This window comes from Columba livia, chromosome 2 (assembly GCF_036013475.1).
Source record: "Columba livia isolate bColLiv1 breed racing homer chromosome 2, bColLiv1.pat.W.v2, whole genome shotgun sequence".
NCBI lineage: Eukaryota > Metazoa > Chordata > Aves > Columbiformes > Columbidae > Columba > Columba livia.
This window is the reverse complement of record NC_088603.1, coordinates 12,293,009-12,314,893: the sequence shown is the minus strand read 5'-3', so window position 1 is coordinate 12,314,893 and position 21,885 is coordinate 12,293,009. Positions and strand designations below refer to the sequence as shown.

Genomic DNA, 21,885 nt, shown 5'->3' with positions numbered 1-21,885 from the left:
GATCAGAGGAGAGAGAATTGTGCATCTGCCCCTGCTCATTCACTGAGGAGGATGAAGAGCACTGCAGAGAATAGCCTTCCCTCGGCAGTGTAGTCAGAGGCAGGATTACCCAACACATTAGTAAAGGAAGAAAATACAAGGCTCTCAGAGGTTCCCTCTACACCCTCTCTTCCACAGAGGTACAATATATTCACTTTCACGTAACCCACAGTTTGACGTCAGGAAAAGAAATCCCTTTGCAACTCCAGCATTTCAAAGACTACATTCATTTTAAACCCCTAAATACCTTTAACCTCACTGCTACCAACTTCTTTATTCCTAATATTTGCTAGCTATGTATTTGCCTTTTATTCAGACTTCTGCTATTATGTTTCATAAGCCCTTAATGTATTTCTTCCTTCTTGATTTTTTAGTCAGCCATTTCTTCACATCAGCATCACCCATCCACCTCGGGGCAGCTCCTCGGGACACCCAGGTGTGAGCTCTGGGATACAACCAGGGTGCTCACTGAAGTCCTGGCTCTCGTCAGTTCAGATCACGATCACCACCACTGACACGTTAGAAAACTGAGAGAAAAAATTGAGCTGCAGCAGAGTCTTTATGGCTGGCAGATAAATGCATACTGTTAATAGCTGTATGCATGCTGTTAATCATGCCAGTTCTACACTATTGTTCTCTTATGGCTATATATTCTTCTTTTTTTGCAGTCACAAGCATGTTTTGTTCTCAATGCAGAGCTGGAGACAGCAGAGCTCCCTCTGTCAGTATGGCATATTCTACATTAAAACTGAAGGGCAGGGTATGCCATGGCACACACACTGGTCCCTCAATCCTCAGCTCCCTTCTCGCATATGCATCTTGATTTCACTCCTCTTGAAACCTCAGAAAAGAGGGAGTTGTAGATGCATCACCAAACTACAGGGCAAATGGAGGGAGCCCAGATGGACAGACCTGGGTAAACACATCCCTCACTTCTAACCACAGACCTACCCCTGTAAAGTATTAACAAACAGGAGCAATGGTTTCAAGTCCTTTTCAGAGAAGCACGTTCTTTGCCTGCTGTTTTGCAGGGGAGGAGACAGGGAGAAGAGCTCTTTGCCCCTTTTGCAGAAGCATTTTGTGTGGGACATTGCCCATAGCCAGGGTAACAAGTGCAGTCCCTCCGCAAGGCTCTGCACCACCTCAAGGACTTGCCATGGGGCAGTGGAGCACAGAGCTGTGCCTGTGACATGTCCCCACAGGCAGCTTTTCCAGCATCACTGCCCTTTCACGTCTTGGCTGTCTCTTATTACAAAATTAAAGCCATTCTAAGGATGTGGTAGAGCTGCCAAGGAAGATGATAACAGAGAATAATGTGGGGCTTGTCAGTGCTATGTAACATCAAGAAGTTTTCCTCCCCTAAACAAACCTGAAATGGAAACCTGAAGTTATTCAGCTGCAAGTAGAGGGTATTACCAAAAAAAAAAATCCTCTGTGATCAGAGCTCTCTTAAGCTGCCTTGAAAATTATTCCAAATATACTTTTTTGTAGATAACAGTAGACAATCCTTTTGACTGATTTGTTAAAAAAGGTAAAGAAAGAACATAAAATTATTGCTTATCAGAGAGAGAAGCAGCACCATTTAAAATAACATGAAATTGTACCCCATGAATTATTCACAAAGGCTGATGTTACACTATCATTATTTCTGGCTTTCCTTTATACTGCGTAGGGTTTTGTGTCAGTTGTATCCAACCCAATAAAAGAGGTGGGTTTTTTTAATTAATCAAACCTGATTTTTTGGATTATTTTTTCTCATTTATAGTTAATACATTCCAAGCAGTGAGTTGTCTTCACAGTGTCATGTTGGAAAAGAAGATAGATTTCATTACCGCTAGCAAGGTCTAAATCATGCAGCAATATAGACACTTGCATACTGACTGGTGTTTCTCTATATGTTGTGTCAGCTGCTGAGAAGCCAAAGTGTGATCCCAGTTGTATGCTGGAATTAACAGTTGCAAACTCCATCCTTTTCGATGTGAATTAAGCTCACTGAATTTCACAGAAGTTCTCCGATATACAGCCAATGTGATTCAGATTTTGTGTCGGCAAATGCAGTTTTCTGATTGCATGTAACAGTCAACATCTCTTGAAATCACCTAGTGATTTTGATTTTCCTTTTCCAGCACATAAATATGCAGGGCTACAAATTCTGTATTATGGAAGGTCTTAATGATCACAGCACACTAGAAGTGAGAGTAACTGTGTTAAAGTCAGTAGAAACATTGATTAGACTAGTCAAAAGTCCCTGGTTTTATTGGTAGAGCTGTGTCTCGAAGCAGATGGGTGTAGATACTGTGTTTACAGTCATGGCTGACTTAAAAGCACAGCTCATAACTGTAGTTCATAAGATGTCAGGCTGTTCCATATATCCAACTTATTTGCTGAGCAAACCTTTGTATTTTTTCTTGCTTACTATCTCTTCCATCAGCACCTTTCTGAATAATTTCTTTTGCAATCTTTGTGGATGCAGAACTGATGTTTTGGGAGGTCATGTAGGTCATGTGTGTAATGGCTCTGCTCAAGGCAATATGACCATCCATGAATTTATTATTAACACAATTATCCTTGATCATTGTGGGGAAAAACTGAAAAAATTACCTCAAAAAGTTTAAACATTAGGAAAAAAATGTAAAAGGCACTAGATTCACTCTGCTTGCCATCTTATGACTTGAGGAGTTTTGATTTGCACACGGTATTTGGTTACTTACAATAAGAAATCTTCCCACAAGCAGCTGTCTATAGTATGGAAAGCTGTACTTCTGCTGGCTTTCTATATGTCTTCAGAGTTCATGATGATAAGCTGGCGATATTGAGGTGTAATTCAGACTATCCAAAAGCGAATTTCTAAAACAGGCCAGATGAATCACCTCCCGGGAAAGTTCCTCTCCGTTGACTATAAAGAGAGTCTTACAGCAATTAGCTCAGCTACAGACACATAAACTCTAGTTGTCCAGAATAGCTGAAATGAATCCCATGGCTGGTGTCAGCAAACTGAAAATAGCTTATAATAAACCCCATTTTCTTTCTGATGGCTCAGCTGTGATGTGGACTATCACAGACACACAAAAAATGAACATTAGTGGGGTGGAGGTCCCCCCTGCCTGGCTGTGAGAGGACACCCTGACTGCTGGAGCTGGGGGGGCTCCAGCTTTCAGCAGAGCACAGGAAAGACTCTTTGCCTCACCAGACCATTAGACTGAATCTGTGATCAAAGCCAGTGAGTCATTTATGGGTATGGCTTTCTTCTATAATGCAGCTAATTAATTGGCAGAATTTTTGAAAATAAAAGGTGGGGAATTCCTTTCCCACTCTCTTGGCTGTCCCTGCCAACACAGCGTTAGCCAGGACTCAGCTGATGTGCTGACACAGCTCCTCAATTCCCTTTGCCCTGCTCCATTTCCTTTTCAAATTGAAAACTATTAGGACTCTTTAGGCAAATAATAGAAACCTAATGCAGGTGCCTGTTATAAATCGTTCACTAGTTACTTTTAACCTAATGTCTTCTCAAACATTACTCTGCTGAAGGCAGCGAGGGAAAGAAATGCCTCATGAGCTCTGACAGTCAATGGGTCAGGAGTTAAGGTCATAATAATATAGCCCATTTCTTCTTGAACACAGATAATCGCTGGGTCTTTCATGTGAGATCCAGCCCCCTCACTGAGAACACAGGTCTTGACAAGAGGAATCCTCACCTAGGACCTTACCCTACTATATACCCTGAAGCAGGGAAGGTGGGATATGGCTGATGGGCCAAGGTTAGTGCTAGTTTAGGATTTTGACACACTCAACACTGTAACTTTTCTAGGCACAACTTGGTGATGTACTCAGTCTAGATCTGCCACACGTCTGATGTTAAAGTAATCAATGTTTAGGAGGTAGCTTGACATTTGTAAATAGAAATCACTTGAGAAATCTGAAGTATTCTGCTTGCAAAATAAGTAAACACTAATAACAACAGTTAATAATGGCCGGTTTTTATGTGAAATAGACAAATGTACAGAAGTGCCTATTAATTCTGAATCACTGCAGCAAGTAGTTAAGCTCAAGAGTTGGAAATGCTGTCTAAAATGCCAATGTGATCAGTCAATGTTAAAATTTGCCTTCATCAACTAGGCATCATGTGTCTTATTCTCAGAGACAAATTCCTCCTGTTTTCCAGCATTTCACAGGGGATAAAACTTCAACTCTATGTATGCTCAAAACAAGGCATGCAAGGGGACAATCTGTTAGCATCTATACTCCTGAACACATTGGGCAACTGTCATGTTTTTGGAAGTATTTCTCATCATGTTGGATTCCCTCGCATGCAACAATGAATGGTGCTACGTTGGTCACAGATCACTCTCCCCATTTGGGTCCCCAGTGAGGTGTAAACATTTCAGAGCTAATGCATAAGACGTGTACATCTGTGTTTCTGAGTGCCGTTGTAGTGAGACATAACTCTTGAGTATTTCTGAGCATGGAGGAACATGGATTAGTTTCTGTCATTGCAAATGGAAAATGCATGGAGATTTTTAATGCTTAACACTCAGACTGATTCTGCAAATTCTTGGAAACCATTGCCTCCAGCCCCAGGCAACATCTAAGTGATGTTGTGCAAACACGTGCTCATTGCCAAGACTGGCAGACACCCCAGGCTGTTTCCTCACATGACTACATACAGGGACCCCATTTCACCAAAAGCCAACATATGGAGTTAATTCACCCAAAAATGGGCACCCCAAGCACACTCGCTGTTACTGTACAAGTGGACATGTGACAGCAAACAACATCAGAGAGATTCACATTATCAGTGCATCAGTTGGGTGCCTTTTGTTTCATTCCTGAATAAATCCAGACCTCATAGAAAACCCTGAGTGCATTCATCATCTTACACTCATACTAGAGGAGAGAAAGAGTAAAACTTATTTCTGGATAAGATGTTTGAAATAATAAAAGGTGAGTAAGGTATGGCTCCTGGAGAGCAGGATAGCAGGACGGCTTCCCCAGGTGGTTTGCTCTGCATTTGCAGGGTGGGTTGTTTGGCTGCGAGGTGAGGGGGCAGAGGAGAAGGCACATCAGGACTATGCTAATGTAAGGAGAAGAGAGCAGCCAGTCTCACTGCCCTGAGAGGGAGTATTGACAGGGGTCCTCAGGTGCAGGCGGAAAGGCTCACAGGTTTCTGAACAAGGGAATTGCCTCCTGGTGCATTTCTGCTGCCCTGAGGAAAATAAGACTCTGTCTACATTGGTAAATACATAAAATAGAATTTAAAACTACCTGGCTCTTACCATGGACCTTCAAAACAAAGAAAACACTAAATACTGTATAGGAAAGGGTATCCTACATTTTGAAATGCTGGGTGGGACTCAAACACCACTGTTGCAGGCAGCACCTCATGAAAATTCTGGTGTTAGTCCATGTGAAAGACACAATTAACTAGAGGGACATGTTTCTGATCTAAGATACCTATTATATTTCTCATGAAAGCAGTCATGCTAAAGCAAAGTAACATCAAAGCAATTCTAATGTACAAACACCTTTCTTTGTACAGAAGGAAACATTTGTCCACTTCAACTTTTTATCTAGTAATAAAACTAGAAGAAACACAATTACTTTTTAACTGCATTTCTCCATTGCATTCTCCCATGTGCTCCCATCTCCACTTGTCGGGTTTTCTAGATTGACAGCTATTCTTTTTTTTTTTTACTCCCAAGCATCTTTTTAGGGACACATGTATAGTAGCAGATACAGATTACACTTCCTGCACAGGCATACAGTGATGGGTACTTTGTCACTAGTACCTATAACTTCTTCTACATGAGGCTGTCACAATGAGGGAGCCAGGTGCAATTAATTGAATTTTTCACAATACTTATACCTGTCCTACAAATGTCACAATGTTGTGATGCCACAACACTACTAAACCTTTTGGACTACAAGTGTAGCTAACATAATGATATAGGTATGAAATGATGTTATCATTTGCTATTATATAGATTAAGCATGGTAACAGTGCTGTAGCATAGCATCCACCACCAGTCCCAATGTTGCGTGGAGATTATGAAGTATTATTGGTCCTATTTACAAACTGGAACATCAGTGGCAGCACCAGCCCTTCATGTTTAAAATGTTTTCCTTCCCCATTCAGCTGCTTTCTTATAACACACCAATAGATCTTATGAGAGAACGTGGCCCCAAGCGTGGTGCTTACAACTCAGAAAATCTCTACAATATCTTGGTTTTTCTGCCACCCAATAGGCTCCATAATAAGAAAAAAAAAATATTGCTGACTCTATAAAATAATGCCTAAAGCTTTTCTACAGCTAAAGCAATATCACAGAAACATGGTGAGATTGTTTCCATTCCCCCTGTGGGTACTTGCAGCCTCAGGCCAGTCTTTAGTCACTGATGCATCGAGCTTTGAGGGCTTGATTCAGTTGCTTAAACACGGGCATCCATTCCCACTGAGTCACCTTATGGATGATGATGTGAGACACGTGAAGAGGGCACAGAACCTCCTGGACATCCTCACCTCCCTGGAGCAGCATCCAGAGGTCAGGCAGATCACCAAGGATATCTCATGTGATACTGCATGGGTGCAACCATGTCAACCCCAGCAGTCTGACTTGCTACACTGTATAAGTGTTAATGCCTACACACAGCCATGTGCAGCTGTCAGAGTCCAACACTCTTAGGCTACTTTGTCACATCTAGAAGAAGCACCTGTCAGCCATAAAAGTCCTTTTTCCCAAGAGTTGCTTCTCAGTTCTTTGGTATTAAGAGATGAACCCCAAAATGTACTGTTCCATGGGTGATTTCAGTTTGGGCTCAGTTCATTCTTAACTATTCTTTGAAACAGTCCACAGAGCTGAATGAGCTACATTTTACAGTAAAACCCAGGTCCTGTTGAAGTCTATAAGCATTTTGCCACTGACTCCAAAGAAATCAGGATTTAATCCTAGAAAGTGCCTATCTGGACCAGGAAAGGCATGTCTTTCAGCTGCCTTCACCATTATGTGGAGAGGCGACAAAGGAATAAAGCTGGTCTCAGTGATGAATGCTCCATCCTTGGGACCTCAATGGAAAAGGCACCAATGTAGCCTTTCTTGAAGAAATGAAAAGGAAACTGTACTGAAAGTCTGATCTGTTTGTTCTCTGAATTTTTTAACGAGCAGCTCCAGAAGTGCTACTTACATTTTATTTAGTACTTATAGTGCAACAGCAATGAAACCTAACATTACAGGGAGTGTGTGTTCCCACCAGAAAATGGCTTCAACAGCTCATAAAAACCTGGTCATTTATCAGCACTGCAGGAGATCTTTATTACCTCCCTACAGCATGTGCTCTCCTATGATGTAGTTATTGATTTAACAAGTAAACTTCCTGGCAAGCTTTTATCTTGGAATTAGCAACAAGGCTGAAATAGAGCTCTTATTATTCTAATAACACAGAGATGTGAGATTCCTGCATATTCCAAAGGCCATATAATCACCTTTACAAGTATCTCATTAGGGCTGTCTGGGCTGTCACATCAAAACATGGGCTGAGAGAACTTTAACAATTATGATATCATACTCACCCCCGGCGATTTCACAACCCTTTTGTTTTTCTTCCTGCAGGTTTGGACACCAGGCAAGCTCAGGTTATTGTGCTGTCATCGGGTACCAAATGTATAAATGGGGAATACATTAATGACCAGGGGCTTGCGGTCAACGACTGCCATGCAGAAATTGTGGCAAGGAGGGCATTTGTTCACTTCCTCTACTCACAGCTGGAGTTACACTTAAGGTAACTGAATTCTGTTGATGCTTGGGGAATGTTATACAGCCTTCAGTGGAACAGATCCATCCTCCAGACATCTGAACTTTTTGTTTCTGTATGTTATTGTTTCTGAGTCTTTGGCTGATGAAGGGGCAATGTATTGCACAGAAAAAAAAAAAATGAGAGAGTTAGATAGTCTGGAGTGTTGGGTCATGAGCTCCTCTACTTCAGCTGATTTTCTTCCAGTAGCTATCAGATATGACTCATAAAATTGGATTTTATGAAGCCTGATGATTTTGTACAAATCTTTACATGCAGGCTTATTAGCAACGTTCACTGGCCAGAGACTAGAAGGGGATCATTTTGCTCACTGCAGACATTTTCCTTTCTTCCTTGCTGCTGCTGAAATATCTCAAGAAAGTGATTTATTGATCATTAATGCCTTCTTTGACTCACTAGAGAACCAATGAGTGTTAACAGTACAGTAAACTTTGTGCCAAAGTGCAAGATGCTATCACTCCCTCCTTCTTTATGATGTTTTAAAACATTATCACATGTAGAATCATTACAGATGAATTACTGATCCTGTCTTGAGCCAAAACCACCTTGTCACCATTTAAATGGTTAACGAGTCATACACTGCCCAGAAGCTGGTAACAAGCAGGGTACCACGGAGTCCATTTTGGGACCTTGCTAATCAAGTCTATGAACAATGTGGAAAAAGCTATATAGTGTTCGCTTGTAAGTTTTGCAGAGGACACCAAATTGTGGGGAGGACCAGTCAATATGCTAAAGGGCTGCGCTGCCGTCCAGACAGGCTGGAACAATAGGCCAGCAGGAACTTTGAAAGAAAACTCAATAAGGACAAATGGAAAGTTCTGCACCGAGGAAGAAAGAACGACCTGCAAAAATACAGGCTGGAGCCTTACTGGCTGAGAAGCAGCTCTGCTGGGACAGGGTTTGTAGGCAAACAGCAAGCTGAAAATGAGACAGTGGTGTGCCTGGCAGCAAAGAGGGTCAACAGGATCCCAGATGCTATGAAGAGTCAGTCAAGGGGTGTGATCATCCCCCGCTACAAAGCACTCGTTAGGCCACATCTACAATACCATGAGAAAATTTGGTCCCCTAGTCCAGGAAGGACATCAACCATCTGAAGCCAAAACAGGTTCAGCAGAGGCCACCTGGATGCTCAGGGTCTGGCCCATGTGGAAGGGCTGAAGGAGTTGGGCTTTGTGAGCCTGGAGATGGGATGGCAGACCCAGCAGAATATATGTCGACAGCATGATGGAGCTGGCATCTTTACCAAGGTGAAGATGACGGACAACAGGCACACACGAAACAAGAAAAGCTCAGTCTGAATATTAGGACAACAGTCCCTATGGGAATAGGCAAGCAGTGGAACAGGTCACCCAGCAGGGCTGTGGAGTCTCTCTCCTGCCTTGGAGATTTTCAAAACCTAAGTGGATAAAACCCTGAACAACCTGGCAAACTGCTCTGAATAGGAGGTTGGACTAGAGACCTGAGGTTGTTTCCAGCATGAATTGTGCTATGATCCTATGAAAACAGAGCAGAAGTGAAGCTGAAGTGGTATTTATTATATGGAAGGAACCAAGGAATGAAGCAAGGAAAGGAAACAAACAAAAAAGCCTCATCTACAGATCGTTCCTCTGCCCTCCATTCTTGCTTGCATTTTCATGTGACTTTATCTGAAGGCCATCAACTTCAGTGCAAAAACTCCATGTGACTTCAGAAGGTTTTGCATCAAGTCACAGACACAAGGATTAATCAGAGCAGGATTGTATGTTCCTGTGAGCACCTACAATACTGGTGCACCGAAGCTACAGTAGCCAGAGTAATGGTTAGTTCCACTTCAGGCTGGTGTTGAAGGCAAGAGAGTATATTGAGTAGATGAGCTTGGCTAACAAAGGGGGAAAAGAGCCTTGAAGGGCTTAATCAAAACCAATATTCTCTCTATTTCAATCTGAGTTGCTTTCAAGTTTACATTAAATTATTTTCAGCACTGTAGCAGCCCTAGTACTTGCTTTGTGCTAAGGTCTCTTGGGAAACAAACGCTACCACTGTATCTTAAACTATTGTATTGATCCACCTCCCTAACATGTTCAGTCATATTATTATTTTATTTGGATCAATGTTAACAGTCTTTTGTTACAAGAATCCTCAGTGCAGCACAAGCTCTGTTCACAATAACTTCAAATCACTCTCTGTTCAGCCAAGAGCAGGCACTGCTGCTTCCCTGACCCACACATGTGATAAAAATCTCAACCAAAATTGTCAAGGCTAAGCACCTTTGATAGACAGAGCTGAAAATATTGTCAAATCAGATTTTGCTTTCTTGAAGTCCATAGGGAAGCAAAACTGTGTTATAATATATTCTTCAATTCTAGTATTTATTGCTACACCCGGTTTTATGCCATCATTGGGACTTTTGTCATATGGCGAGAAAACAAGGGGTGTTCAGAATGAAATGAAAAACACATTGAAGTCACATTTACCCCTTTTTCTCCAGAAAAAGAGAGACAGCTCTCACTGGTAGAGAAACCAGAGCACACAGTGCTACTGCACAGCTAAAAGGACAGGCTTTTTAGGACCAACATGCTAACTCAGCTCCACTGGGACTGCCTACACACCAGCTCCTCAGGCCTGCAGGAAACACAACGGTGGCTTCTGCACTGATATGCATTTGCATTAGCCTAACTCAAATTAAAGTCACCTCCCAGGCCATTAACGTGTTGTACAAAGTCGTGTATGAACTGAGACCAAGAAGATGTTTCCCTAACCTGAAAAAAAAAAAAAAAAAAAAAAAAAAAAGAAGAATAGCTCTTGCCTCAAATAGCTTAAATTTTCTATTCCCCCCTTTTGAACAGGCAAGTTTGTTCTGTCAAGAGTATTCCCCATTTTCCACAAATCTTCCTCCACCAAATGTACCTGCTCAAATTGATCTTCTCAGCTTTATTTCAAACTTCAGGAATTTCCAACACAAGACTTATTTTTCTATATTATACTGTCCTTGAAAAGGAACCACTTCTCCAAAATTTACAAATGCTGTCCTCAGTGAAAGCAAAACATCTACTTGCCCAAGTGTAGCTTGGAGGCTTCAAAAAGCAGGGACAAGGAGACTGGAGAAAGCAAGGGCCAGGACAGAGAGTTAGTGACCGGGAGAGATGGATTCATTGAGTTGAATTTACTTCTTGAGACCTTACTTGAGATGTCAAAAAGTTAGTCAAGTGGGCACTAGACCCTTAAGACTCCTTTTGTCACCACTGGAGAGAGATGGGCATCTTTGGAGTGGGACTCAGCAGACCTATTCAGATATCTATTGTGGGTGAGATGAATTGCCACATACTGGGACAGATTTTTTTCCATTTCTATAAAAAGAGCATAGGATGAGCGCTTCAGATGTTTAAACTGCAGAACAATCCCATCCACAAGCCAAAGTTGCAGTGTTATGTAAATTATTTTTTTTCCTTCTCTTCATATTGCTAAATGTTAGAAGTGTGGCTTTCCTGACTTTCCTTGGGAAAGAGAGTTCCAGAATGGGAATTTTATCCTCCCTAAGAAGCAAGAGTGACAAATACTTCAAAAGGAAACTTCCTTTCAACAATTCATTGTCTAGAGCTTGAGTTAAATAAAAGCTAAAAGCACAACTAAAACCTGACAGCTTCTATCCCAGTCTGATTAAAACTCTTACCACTCCCAGATTTCATTTTTATGACAACCATAATCCTCCAGTTCTCAAGACTTTCACGAAAAAGATGAAAAGTAAGACATAATTTTTCTGATGTACAAAAGAAGGACAGGAAAGACCTTTTGAGAAGATTTTTCTGAAAATCACCATCGAAAAGTACACAAATACCACAGTCTGATTCTCTTGCAATGATGGCAGAAAATTCACATGGATTTCAGTGGAATTATTTATCCAAACTGGCCAATATGGAAGAAAAGAAAATCCAACTCTTCTTTTTTAAAGAAAAATAAAACTAATAGCCTATTCTTAAAATAAACCAGCACCATAGCAGTCTTGCTGCTGTAGTGACCCTGCAGGTGCTGGAGGGATGATTTTCCCAGAAGCTAAATTCTTCCAGCAAGTCAGATGCAAATGACTTTTTATTTTATACACAAAAAGCAAGGAATAGTCTTCATCCAGGCCAGTTAAGTTTTTTTCCAGGAAAAACAGCTGGTTTTTATACATATAATATTTCTTAATTTTGTCCTACTAGCCTCTTAATTAACACAGCTCCTTCCCTTTTAAACCTGCTGCTAGTTTCTCTAGGATGCCATGCTACATTACGTAGTACTAGAAACTTCCCATACATACATTTACACGCTAAAAACAGCTCCTCTGTTTCTCTTTTAGAGGGAAGGACTTTTTCAGCAAAATGTTTCACATATCTTAAACGATAAGTACATGCTTAAGTCTTCTTCAAGTCAGCTCAAAATATATGCATCTTATGCTAGATAATTAACCTAAGCACAAGATCAGAATTAAGAATATGCTAAAATGTTCCTCTTGAATCAGTCTCGAATTCTAACTTTCCCACAGAAATTCATAACAGGCTAGGTTTTAGGGGCAAATTCTGCTCTTTCAGCCACTGCCAGCATGTGGAAAACACACTTTAATGAGTGACGTTTGTGGGCTCACCGTGGCCTTCTCTGTTCATTGTTTTATGCAGGTGTGTGTGGCTGTGCAAAGTGACATTGCAAAGTGTCACTGCTTCTGCCAACTCATTCTCCCCCTCACAGCCCAAAACGACTGTCCCAGAGGGAAGGGAGAAGTGCACTGGTTCTGGGGGAGAAGTGACTTTGCAGAGTGCATCTCATGCTTCACCTGGACCATTTTCACGAGGTCCCTGGGTCCCCCTGCGTTTTGAAATCCCCCAAGCATCCCACACACAAGACGCTCTGCTAAGCCACAGCAGACAGTATTGCATCTCAAACTGTTTTATAACAGTACTCTCAGAGTTTCGTTGCTAAATCTATTCAGCCACTGTGCAAGGATGAATCTCATGTTTGAGTTCAGCCTGCAGAAATCCATCCCAAAGGCAGGTCAGGACCATATGTGATATGGAGGATCTCAGCCTCCCGGAGGAAGAGTCAAGCTGCCTTGCCCTCCAGCCCTGCCATCTCTTTTTAGAGCAGCTGTCTGTCACCCAACCCATCAGCCTCACTGGCCACAGACCCTTCTTCGTGCTCAGGGAGAAGGAAGAGAGCAAGGTTAATCAGTGAAAAACAGTAACTGATAAAAACAAGATGGGTGCTGATTACTGCGAACTCCTGAAATCCAGCCCAAAGAATGGCTGCTCCAACCCTACATAGCAACTGTTTCTAAGTATCGCAAGCTGCTCCCCACTCTGGTGAGGTTTAACACAAGAACAGTAGACGTTAAGACTGCACAGCTTTGTATTCTCCCAGCTGATTTTGCAGTGAATTATTTAAAACTAACTGTTATTGCTCTTAAGTCCAAGCAGCAGGACTTACAAGTATTTTATTATTTCAGAGGCTTTTATCAGAGCGATAATATAATTAGTGCAGTTGGGAAACTCCACCACAGCCAGCGGAAAATGAGGGAGCTGCATGTGGCAGCCCCAGCTCACAGCCGGTGTGGCTCCCTGTCCCTGACCGGCGAGCTAATGTGCCTGTAAATTCCTCCTGACAGCAAACGCATCCCGGCATCAAAAAATGACAAAACACCCAAACCATGGAAGAGTGACAACCAAGCAGCTTCAATAGCATAGAGGCTGCACCAGGAGAAAACAGGCAGAGGCAGCTTGGATTAAAGCCAAGGATTTGCTCCGAGGCTGAGTAGAAAGCACCCCTATTTACACTTAGAGGAGGCAGAGAAACCAGCAGAAATCGCCTTGGTTAATGGGCTGTCCTATGGTGAATTAAATGGGCAGGATTCTGGCTTATTAAGAGCCTCCTAGGAAAAGCATCACCCACTGATGCTGTTCTATTCAGAGATATTCCTACAAAAAGACTCGAGTTTTTGAGGGAAAAGACCAGGGCACCAGAGGGAAAGGAGCCTTTAATCATAATTTCACTAATCACATTTTCACCTTCAAAATTATAGTCACAACCATCACCTAAATGTACATATTAAAGGCAGCTGTCTGTCAGAGAAATCACCCATGTCTTCCCAAATGTAAATCATCTGAGGAGCCGGGCGGCAGCATAGCCTTAATGTGAGCTATTGCTGCAAACTGCAGGACTGGGAGGGTTTGGTCTCCCGGGCAGCTGTTGCTAATGGAATATGTGCGCTGTGTCCCCATCTAGCTGCTGAACCACTGCAAAGATAAAAGCCTCATCTTAATAAGTATCTTTTTCAACCCAGCTGAGAAAAGCCCACACAAGTTTTCTCCTCACTTTTCAGGATGGCTTCTGATTTCCAAAAATGCAAACTGATCAAGATGTTGCTGGCTTAGCTGGAGCACTTGTAGTGGCTCTGGTTGAACGGGGAAGAAAAGCAGCACCTGGGGAGCAGAGAGGGTTGGCAGGGGTCATAAAATCTGGGTGCTTCATTAGAGGCCCTTTTCAGCAGAGCATATAAACACACATCTCAATTGCAATGATGTTAATGGGATTTAAACACATGCCTAGGCACTGTGATGACTAGAGCTGATTTGTTCACATAAGAACCTAAGAGAACTTTTCCTTGCTTCATGCACCAGAACCTCTTCTAAATCAGTGTGTTTATGCATCCATGCATGTGAAGAAGGAGAGTTACCATTCAAAAATCCACATATTTTGTTGTCAGAATATATTCTAAGTGAGCAAACCAGCAGCACTTCGACAGTTTTGACCCCTTTCTCACATTTCTTCACTTGGAGAAGCTTATTGTTTTTCTCTTGTTGTCACTAGGTGAAATGTATGATGCCAGGTGCTAATAAAAACAAACAAACAGAGGGAGAAAAACAGAGAGAGAGAGCAGAAGTGTTTCTGATTTGGCATGTAACAAATGACCTGGAACCTCTTTTGTGATCATAGCAAACGGCGAGAAGACTGGGAGCGATCAATCTTCGTGCGATTAAAAGAGGGAGGCTACAGGCTGCGGGAGAACATCCTGTTCCATCTGTACGTGAGCACATCACCCTGCGGAGATGCACGCCTCAACTCCCCCTATGAAATCACAACCGACTGTAAGAAAAAAAGTCTTTCCTCTCTTTTTTTCCCTTTGCATGTTTTCTTTTTTTCTTTCTTTTTCTTTTTTCTTTTTTTTTTAAGATCAGTCCTTCTTCCTTCATTTGATTCCAGCAAATGTGTTTCACTCAGGAGCAGAAACACTGTGGGCTGCGTGACGCGTGTGTGTCTGTGCAACTGGTGCTCAGTCCCACGTACTGGGGGAAGGTGTGCAGGGAAAATCAGAGCTGGGCAAGGCTATCTGACAAGGGGTTGTAGCATGGAGGATGTCCATCTCTTCTCCCCAGTAACAAGTGATAGGACGAGAGGAAATGGCCTCAAATTGTACCAGGGAAGGTTCATTGGATGTTAGGAAGAACTTCTTCACAGAAAGGATTGTCAGATGTTGGAACAGGCACCTCAGGGAAGTGGTTGAGTCACCATCCCTGGAGGTGTTTAAAAGATCTGTAGACGAGGTTCTTAGGGACATGGTTTAGTGACAGAGCTACTTTATGTTTGGACTCAATAATCTTGAGGATGTCTTCCAACTGAAATGATTCTATGATTCTAAGGCAGTGGCAGACTGCTCTGCATGCCCCAGGCTCACTGTCTCTGCTAGGGAACCCATCCTTAACAGCCCAGCAGGAAATAAAACCCTGGCAGTAAATAAATGCCTTGGGAAGGACCCTTATGATCTAAGAGACACTTGGGGGAACAGCCATGGGCTAGACCAGAGGATCAAGTCTCCAGCTGGAGATACATGGATTTTTCTCAAGGTTTAGGCAGTACATATGGGTTGAAGGGCTGCATGTACACCAAACCTGAGCTATCTAGGCTGCTGCAGCTGAAGTCTGAGGCATAGCGATATGGTATAATACGATACGATATGATACAATACAATACAACATATCTGTAATGTTGGTTGAAGGTCAAAGTCTCTCCAAATACCACATGCCTTTGCAGCACATAATGTCAGGACCCTTCAGGAAGGGATCCTTCCCAGGCCACCCTGCCTATGTCAGATCATTCACATGGTCACTGCATAGCAGATGGACTAGATGGAGCCCACCAGGCCAGCCTGAGTGTCCCTGGGCCCATACCCACGACATTTAAGCAGAAACATGGTTTTCCAGGGGTTTCTCCTCTAGAGAGAGGAGATCCTCCAAGTGGGGAAAAAGAAGTAGGTCTTGAAACAGTGTGGATGAAGCAGTGTGAACCTGCAGAGCTTGTTGTTCATGAAGAGACATCCCGCCTCCAACACATGACCTAGTACTCTCATCTCCTCAGCCCTCAAACATGCCTATCCCTGTCATTACCCCACTATGACAGGGGCATGTCCTTGTTGTGTGTCCACTGCACCAGTTTTGCCCCTGCCAAGCCCCAGGGAATGCCCCCCAAAATGGACAGGGGACTCGAGAGGTCTGTGTCCTGTTATCACACATGTCTGTCACTCCATGATCCAATGCACAATGCACAAGGTGCACTCTTATGCCTGCCCCTGAGTATTGCTTCTCACAAGTGCATTTTACAGTGCTGTAATACCCATAGTGCTGGATGCTAAATGTACAAATAATGAGAAATAGTCCTTGCCTTGACTACCTTGAATGTGAAGCAGGCAGGACAGAAGAATGGATAGACAAGGAAGCATAGACACAGGAATGTAAAATTAATCATCCAAGGTCACACAACAACCTAACTTCCTCATGGGCAAATCCATCCAACGTTAGTTTCACTCCTGGTTCTTATTTGTACAAGTTATTTATTAACGATTAGGTATTATTCTCCCCAGACTGGAATCTTTTTGTCATGTGTGAAAAAGCAGCTTGCTGGGGCGAGAAAGCAGAATGCACCTATTCAGGAAGGAAATATACTTCCTTGCCTGGCATGATTTCTACATTTTGTCAGCAGGGTTTATAAAATGAAGAAAAGCAAATAAATGTTTAAAAGGCAAACATCAAATGGACAATTCTTGATGATGTAAGAAAATGAGGAGACATAACATCACCTGAAAAACAAAATTAAAAATGTGCATATCAACATAGAAAATGAATAGTGATTTTTTGCCTCCCACTTTATGTGTTTATTGAGAGATATCTAAAAAGGCTTCATCCTTGGTTAAAGTCCCTCACATTTTCTAGAGGGCAGGCTTCCTGGGGCAGCCCCCGCTTGACATCAGGAGTGGAAGAACCAAGATTTATAATCATTTTTGAAACACAATCCATTCTTGAAAACAACCGAAGGCTGTCCAGGATGGATGCTGCTCTTTCATGCATGAGGAAGCGGGTGCTCTGGGCAGCTGATGGCCGGTGCTGCCTATTGCTGTGCAGCTGAACCCAGCCCTGGAGGTGAACCTCATGGCTCATGGATTGCTTCAGACAGCACATAAATCTGCCAGCTAATGAGGGAATGCTTCTTTAGATAATGGTACCTACGGGAAGGTGTGTTGAAAAATACATAATCATGCAACACCTGACAGCCATACAGTTAACTTGTAGGTGGTCACAAATATACTTTTCATGTCAGTTACGACATCAACTGTTGTCCCAATGCACAAACTGAGGCAGAAAGGGCTCTGTGGCTTACCCAAGGTTACACCATGATTCAGTAGCAGGACTTGAGTGGGCACTACATTTGGTTCATATTTCACTCTTTTAAGCAGATCCCTCTACCTTCGTCCTGTGCTCTAAAAATAATTTAGCACTGTATAAAAAGCTATGTGGCCAAAAGCTTTCCTTCAGTGAGATAAGCATTTCCTTTTAGCTCATATTATCCCAGAGACATCTGGGAAGATAAGTATTTTATAATGTTGATCATTCAGATCTTCTTTTCTTTAAGTAAAGAAATAACCTTTCTTTCATCCAGTAATGACAAGAAACTCCAGATGAATGCTGCTTCATTTCTTAAACAACAAAGACACCTCTCCTAGAGCTAGCGCAAGCCATCAAACAGTACTGATTATTCTCTAAAGATGCATTAACATTTAAAAACGGTGTCTCACCATGTGGTTTCTGGTTTTGCAAAGGAATATGATAAGCCTTTATCAATACAGGGAGTGAGTAAAATCCACTTCTCAAATCTCCTTCCAAAAATTTCATATTATCCACCATGTCTTCCCAGCACCCTCAGGGAGGCCTCACATTTCCTTCTTATGAGCTTTGTTCTGGAAGGGAAGGAGATAAGCTAACGTGTGCTTGCAACCCAGTTTATGTTTTACTAGATAGTGCAGGTGTCACGGTCCATTAGGTGATGGACTCGTGACGGTTCGTTTACCTTGATCTCGAAGCGCAAAATTAAGGCAACCAAAATGCCAAGGGGTTACAATTCAATCAAACCGTGTTACTTTATTATTTTGCCCATAAAGTGGCATGCAATAGAGAAAGTAGAGAAAAAGGGAAATAAAAAGAAAAGGGGGAAAGTGGGTTGGTTACCACCACGGGTCCAAAGGCATCCCTGTGGTCCCAGGTCCCAAACAGCATCCTCCATTGTGATCCATGATCCTTTGGTGGGGAGATCTCAATTATGTCCAGTAGGAAGTCATCTTTTATGCTTCACTCCCCATCACTCCCATGGGTCGAAGCCAATCTCCGCCTTTGTTTCGCAATCCAGGCTTAACCGCACAGGCTCAAAGAATCTCCTCTTCGCCTGCCAGAACCCGTCTGCCCCTGCACGGCCTCATGTTCAGGGGTCTCTTCCTGGTCCATTGGGTGACCTCAAGACCCTCGGCAAGCCTCTGCACATGCTCTTCTTTGTTGGCCTTAGTAACAGGGAGGAGGTGGGGGGCAAGTTTGGCTGAAGCAGCAGGTTAAAATCCATCTTCTGGAGAGCAGCTATTGTCCCCAAGTCAGAGATACCTGTGCAACACAATTCTTCTCCTCAGATCTCTCTCCAGGTCATTGTCCATCTGTTCTTGATGGAGATGTTCAGGCAGATACTGTTCTTTGAACCGACTCCTACAGCAAGGCACCAAGTTAGCAGCACGTGTAAAAGCCTGGCCTTACCATGGTTCATGTGAACATCTGTGGTGCAGAAGAGAGGCCCAGGGAGCCTGCACTCATGTCAGGTTTGTGCAAGAAAGTAAGGGATTAGGGACAAAAAGATAAAATCTCCTTTTGATTCGCAACAATGCCCATCTTCAATCAGAGGTGAGCTGATTTGTTTGTTGATATGTGCTTAGGCATCTCCAAAAGAGAGGTAAAATCCAGCTGGACCAGGGCTGCTCTGAGCATGGGATGGTTTCTAGCTCTTTTTTGGTGTCTATATGTCACAAAGCTGGAAGAGCTTATGGGGGCATTTCAGAAAAATTGGAGCTTTGGGAGAGGCAGAAACAATCTTAGAATAGGTGAGGAGGCTGAGGGGAGAGGTGCAGGAGCAGGTGAGAGTAGGAGAGGAGACCAGCCAGGGTCAGTGGTGTTGCAGGAACAGGAGGCTGGAAAATGCCAGTGTAGTTTCAGACAGCCGTGTGATTTTCTTTTGGGTTTGTCCTGGCTCATTCTCTCCAGCCAGTCTTCTTCCCAAGACTCTTTTCTCTTCATCATTTTCCAAGGTCACACACAAGGTTGTAGCACAGATATATGGTGAAGGAGCAGCATGTTCCCAGTGTCCTTACCACCCCCTAATTGTTCCTTCACACACTTAGCTTCTGCCCATGCTTCAGTTCAGTGCTGTAGGTCAGAGAGCCTGGGATAACATCTCTTTTTCTGGAATCTTCTGCCTTCATGTACATTCGAGCAATGTATGCCTGCATTTAGGATTTCTCCTTTGGGCAGTGTCACAGCACCAAGTTAACATGGGTTTCCTGGAGGTTTCAAGGGGGCTGATGCTTTACTCCACTCTGGTGAGGCCCCACTTGGACCACTGTGTCCAACCTCAGAGTCCTCAGCACAGGAAAGACATGGACCTGTTGGAGCGGGAGGCAGAGGAGGACCATGAAAATGACCAGCCTGGAGAAGAGGAGGTTCCAGGGAGACCTTATTGCCGCCTATCAGTACTTAAAAGGGACCTATAAGAAAGATGGGAACAGACTTTTTAACAAGTCTGTTGCGGTAGGACAAGGGGTGATGGTTTTAAACTAAAAGAGGGTAGATTCAGATTAGATATGGGGAAAAAAGTTTTTACAATGAGGGTGGTGAAACCCTGGCCCAGATTGCCCAGAGAGGTGGTAGATGACTCAACCCTGGAGACATTCAGGGCCAGGCTGGATGGGGCTCTGAGCAACCTGATGTGGGTGAAGATGTCCCTGCTCATGGCAGGGGGGTTGGACTAGATAGCATGTACAGGTCCCTTCCAACCCAAACTGTTCTATGATTCTATGATTCTGTTTTCCATTACAGCACACACACTCCAGTTCAGGAGGTGGAGCTGCAGTCATGGAGGCAGATAGCCCTTTTATATTTGATGCATATTTTACACCTTCTCCTGAATCTAGGGCAAACCACAGAATAATCAAGCCCTTGATTTGCTAAAGTGCCTTCTTAGCTAATTTAGGGCTTCTTGACTCATTGGCTTTTTTTTTTTTTTTTTAAGAGCCTCTTGAAAAGCAAAATTAATTGCTTTAAAAAATGAGCTAATAAATTCTCCACTTCCACGCTCCTCCTTCCCTGACAGGATTTTATCTCATTGTCCATCTTTCTTCTAGAGATGCACTCTCTCTTTTTTACTACATGGATTGCCAAACAGACAAACAGAATCTGCCCCAGGGCTTGTTTCCATTCTTCTCCCCTGGGCTGCTTTTCTATCTCTTGCTAACATGCTGTATTGCCTTGTGCCATTGACTCCTTGATAGCCCAGCTCCTGTTTTATCCCACGCTCCCTTTAGGTCTGAAACACACCATTGCATCTGCTCCACATGGGGTCCTCCTCCTGCTTCTCTATTAACCTACAGCTGTGCTGAAGCTCTCATGCGCTCTCATCTAAACAGGATCCACTCGCAACCACGTGAGCTGGATCATTGCCTTGGTAGGTGGTGTGATGGGGAGATGTGCTCTGCAGTTTTCAGAGAAGTTGAGAACTGAAGAGTACCCAGAAAGACAAGTTTGCACTTCCTACTTCAAGTGTACTTTCACTGTGCAAACCTGTGATTTCCCTGCTTGTGACTCCAGATGCTGGATTTCACATACAATTCTCAGATAAAATGGTCTCTGTTAACCCCCAAATCTGAGGCTGCATCAAAGGGTTGCCCTGCTCACACCAGAGGCTCCTCACTCTGTGTTCAGATGGGGCTGACCCAGATTGCATCAGTATATGAATCCCAGATCAGAGTCCCTGGAAGTCATATCCTCAACAAAGTGGCTGGAGAGGGACAGATTCAAACAGAAGTCATCTAAGAAGCCTGTACATCTTTTGGAGATGGACACAATTAATCTCCTGTGACTGCCAGGAGATGGTCAACCCTAAAGCTCTGCATTCAGAGTCTTGCAGGCAGATATTAGAATGCAAATATGATGAGAATGGCACCTGGGCTAAAATAGCTCTCAAAAGCATTGGGCTTGATGAACATTATTGCATGTGCGAAGAGAAGAAACCTGTACCTTCCTTCTGCCAATCCCATGTTTTATTTAAATGGACACATTCTGTTCTTGTGAGTAGATGATAAAGAGTGGAAAGCATTGTAAGAACCATCTAAATAACTCAGTGATCTGAAATTAGATATCTGTAACTACAAGAAAATGAAGGTCCTAACAAATTGATATACTGCCCCTGTTACAAAAATAGAGAGTAACCAACCATAGGTCATCCCCTGGGCTTGGCCACTATCATTTGTTTCTGTTGTACAAGTGCTCCCAGGTATCGTATGACTCTGTCGTGGCTACTGGCCTGCTGCAGCTTGGGAGACCATATTGGAAATTTGTAGCTATTCAGTACATGAAGCAGCTTCCTCCTAGGCTGTAAAGTTGATTTTATGCTGATGAATGGCCTGTCTGTGGAACTGGGATGAAGGTGCATTATTTTCCTATTTTTCATATGACT

The 21,885-nt window shown here is 43.0% G+C and overlaps 1 protein-coding gene across 2 annotated transcripts in view; it reads left to right on the top strand.

The window, feature by feature from the left end:
• ADARB2 (adenosine deaminase RNA specific B2 (inactive)) overlaps positions 1-21,885 on the top strand; it is a 315,094-nt gene that overhangs the window by 259,556 nt on the left and 33,653 nt on the right. For both annotated transcript variants that reach the window (XM_065050500.1, XM_013367407.3), the window contains exons 5-6: positions 7,644-7,812; positions 14,788-14,939. In XM_065050500.1, the coding sequence (XP_064906572.1) occupies positions 7,644-7,812; positions 14,788-14,939 (321 nt within the window). The remainder of the gene's footprint in view (positions 1-7,643; positions 7,813-14,787; positions 14,940-21,885) is intronic.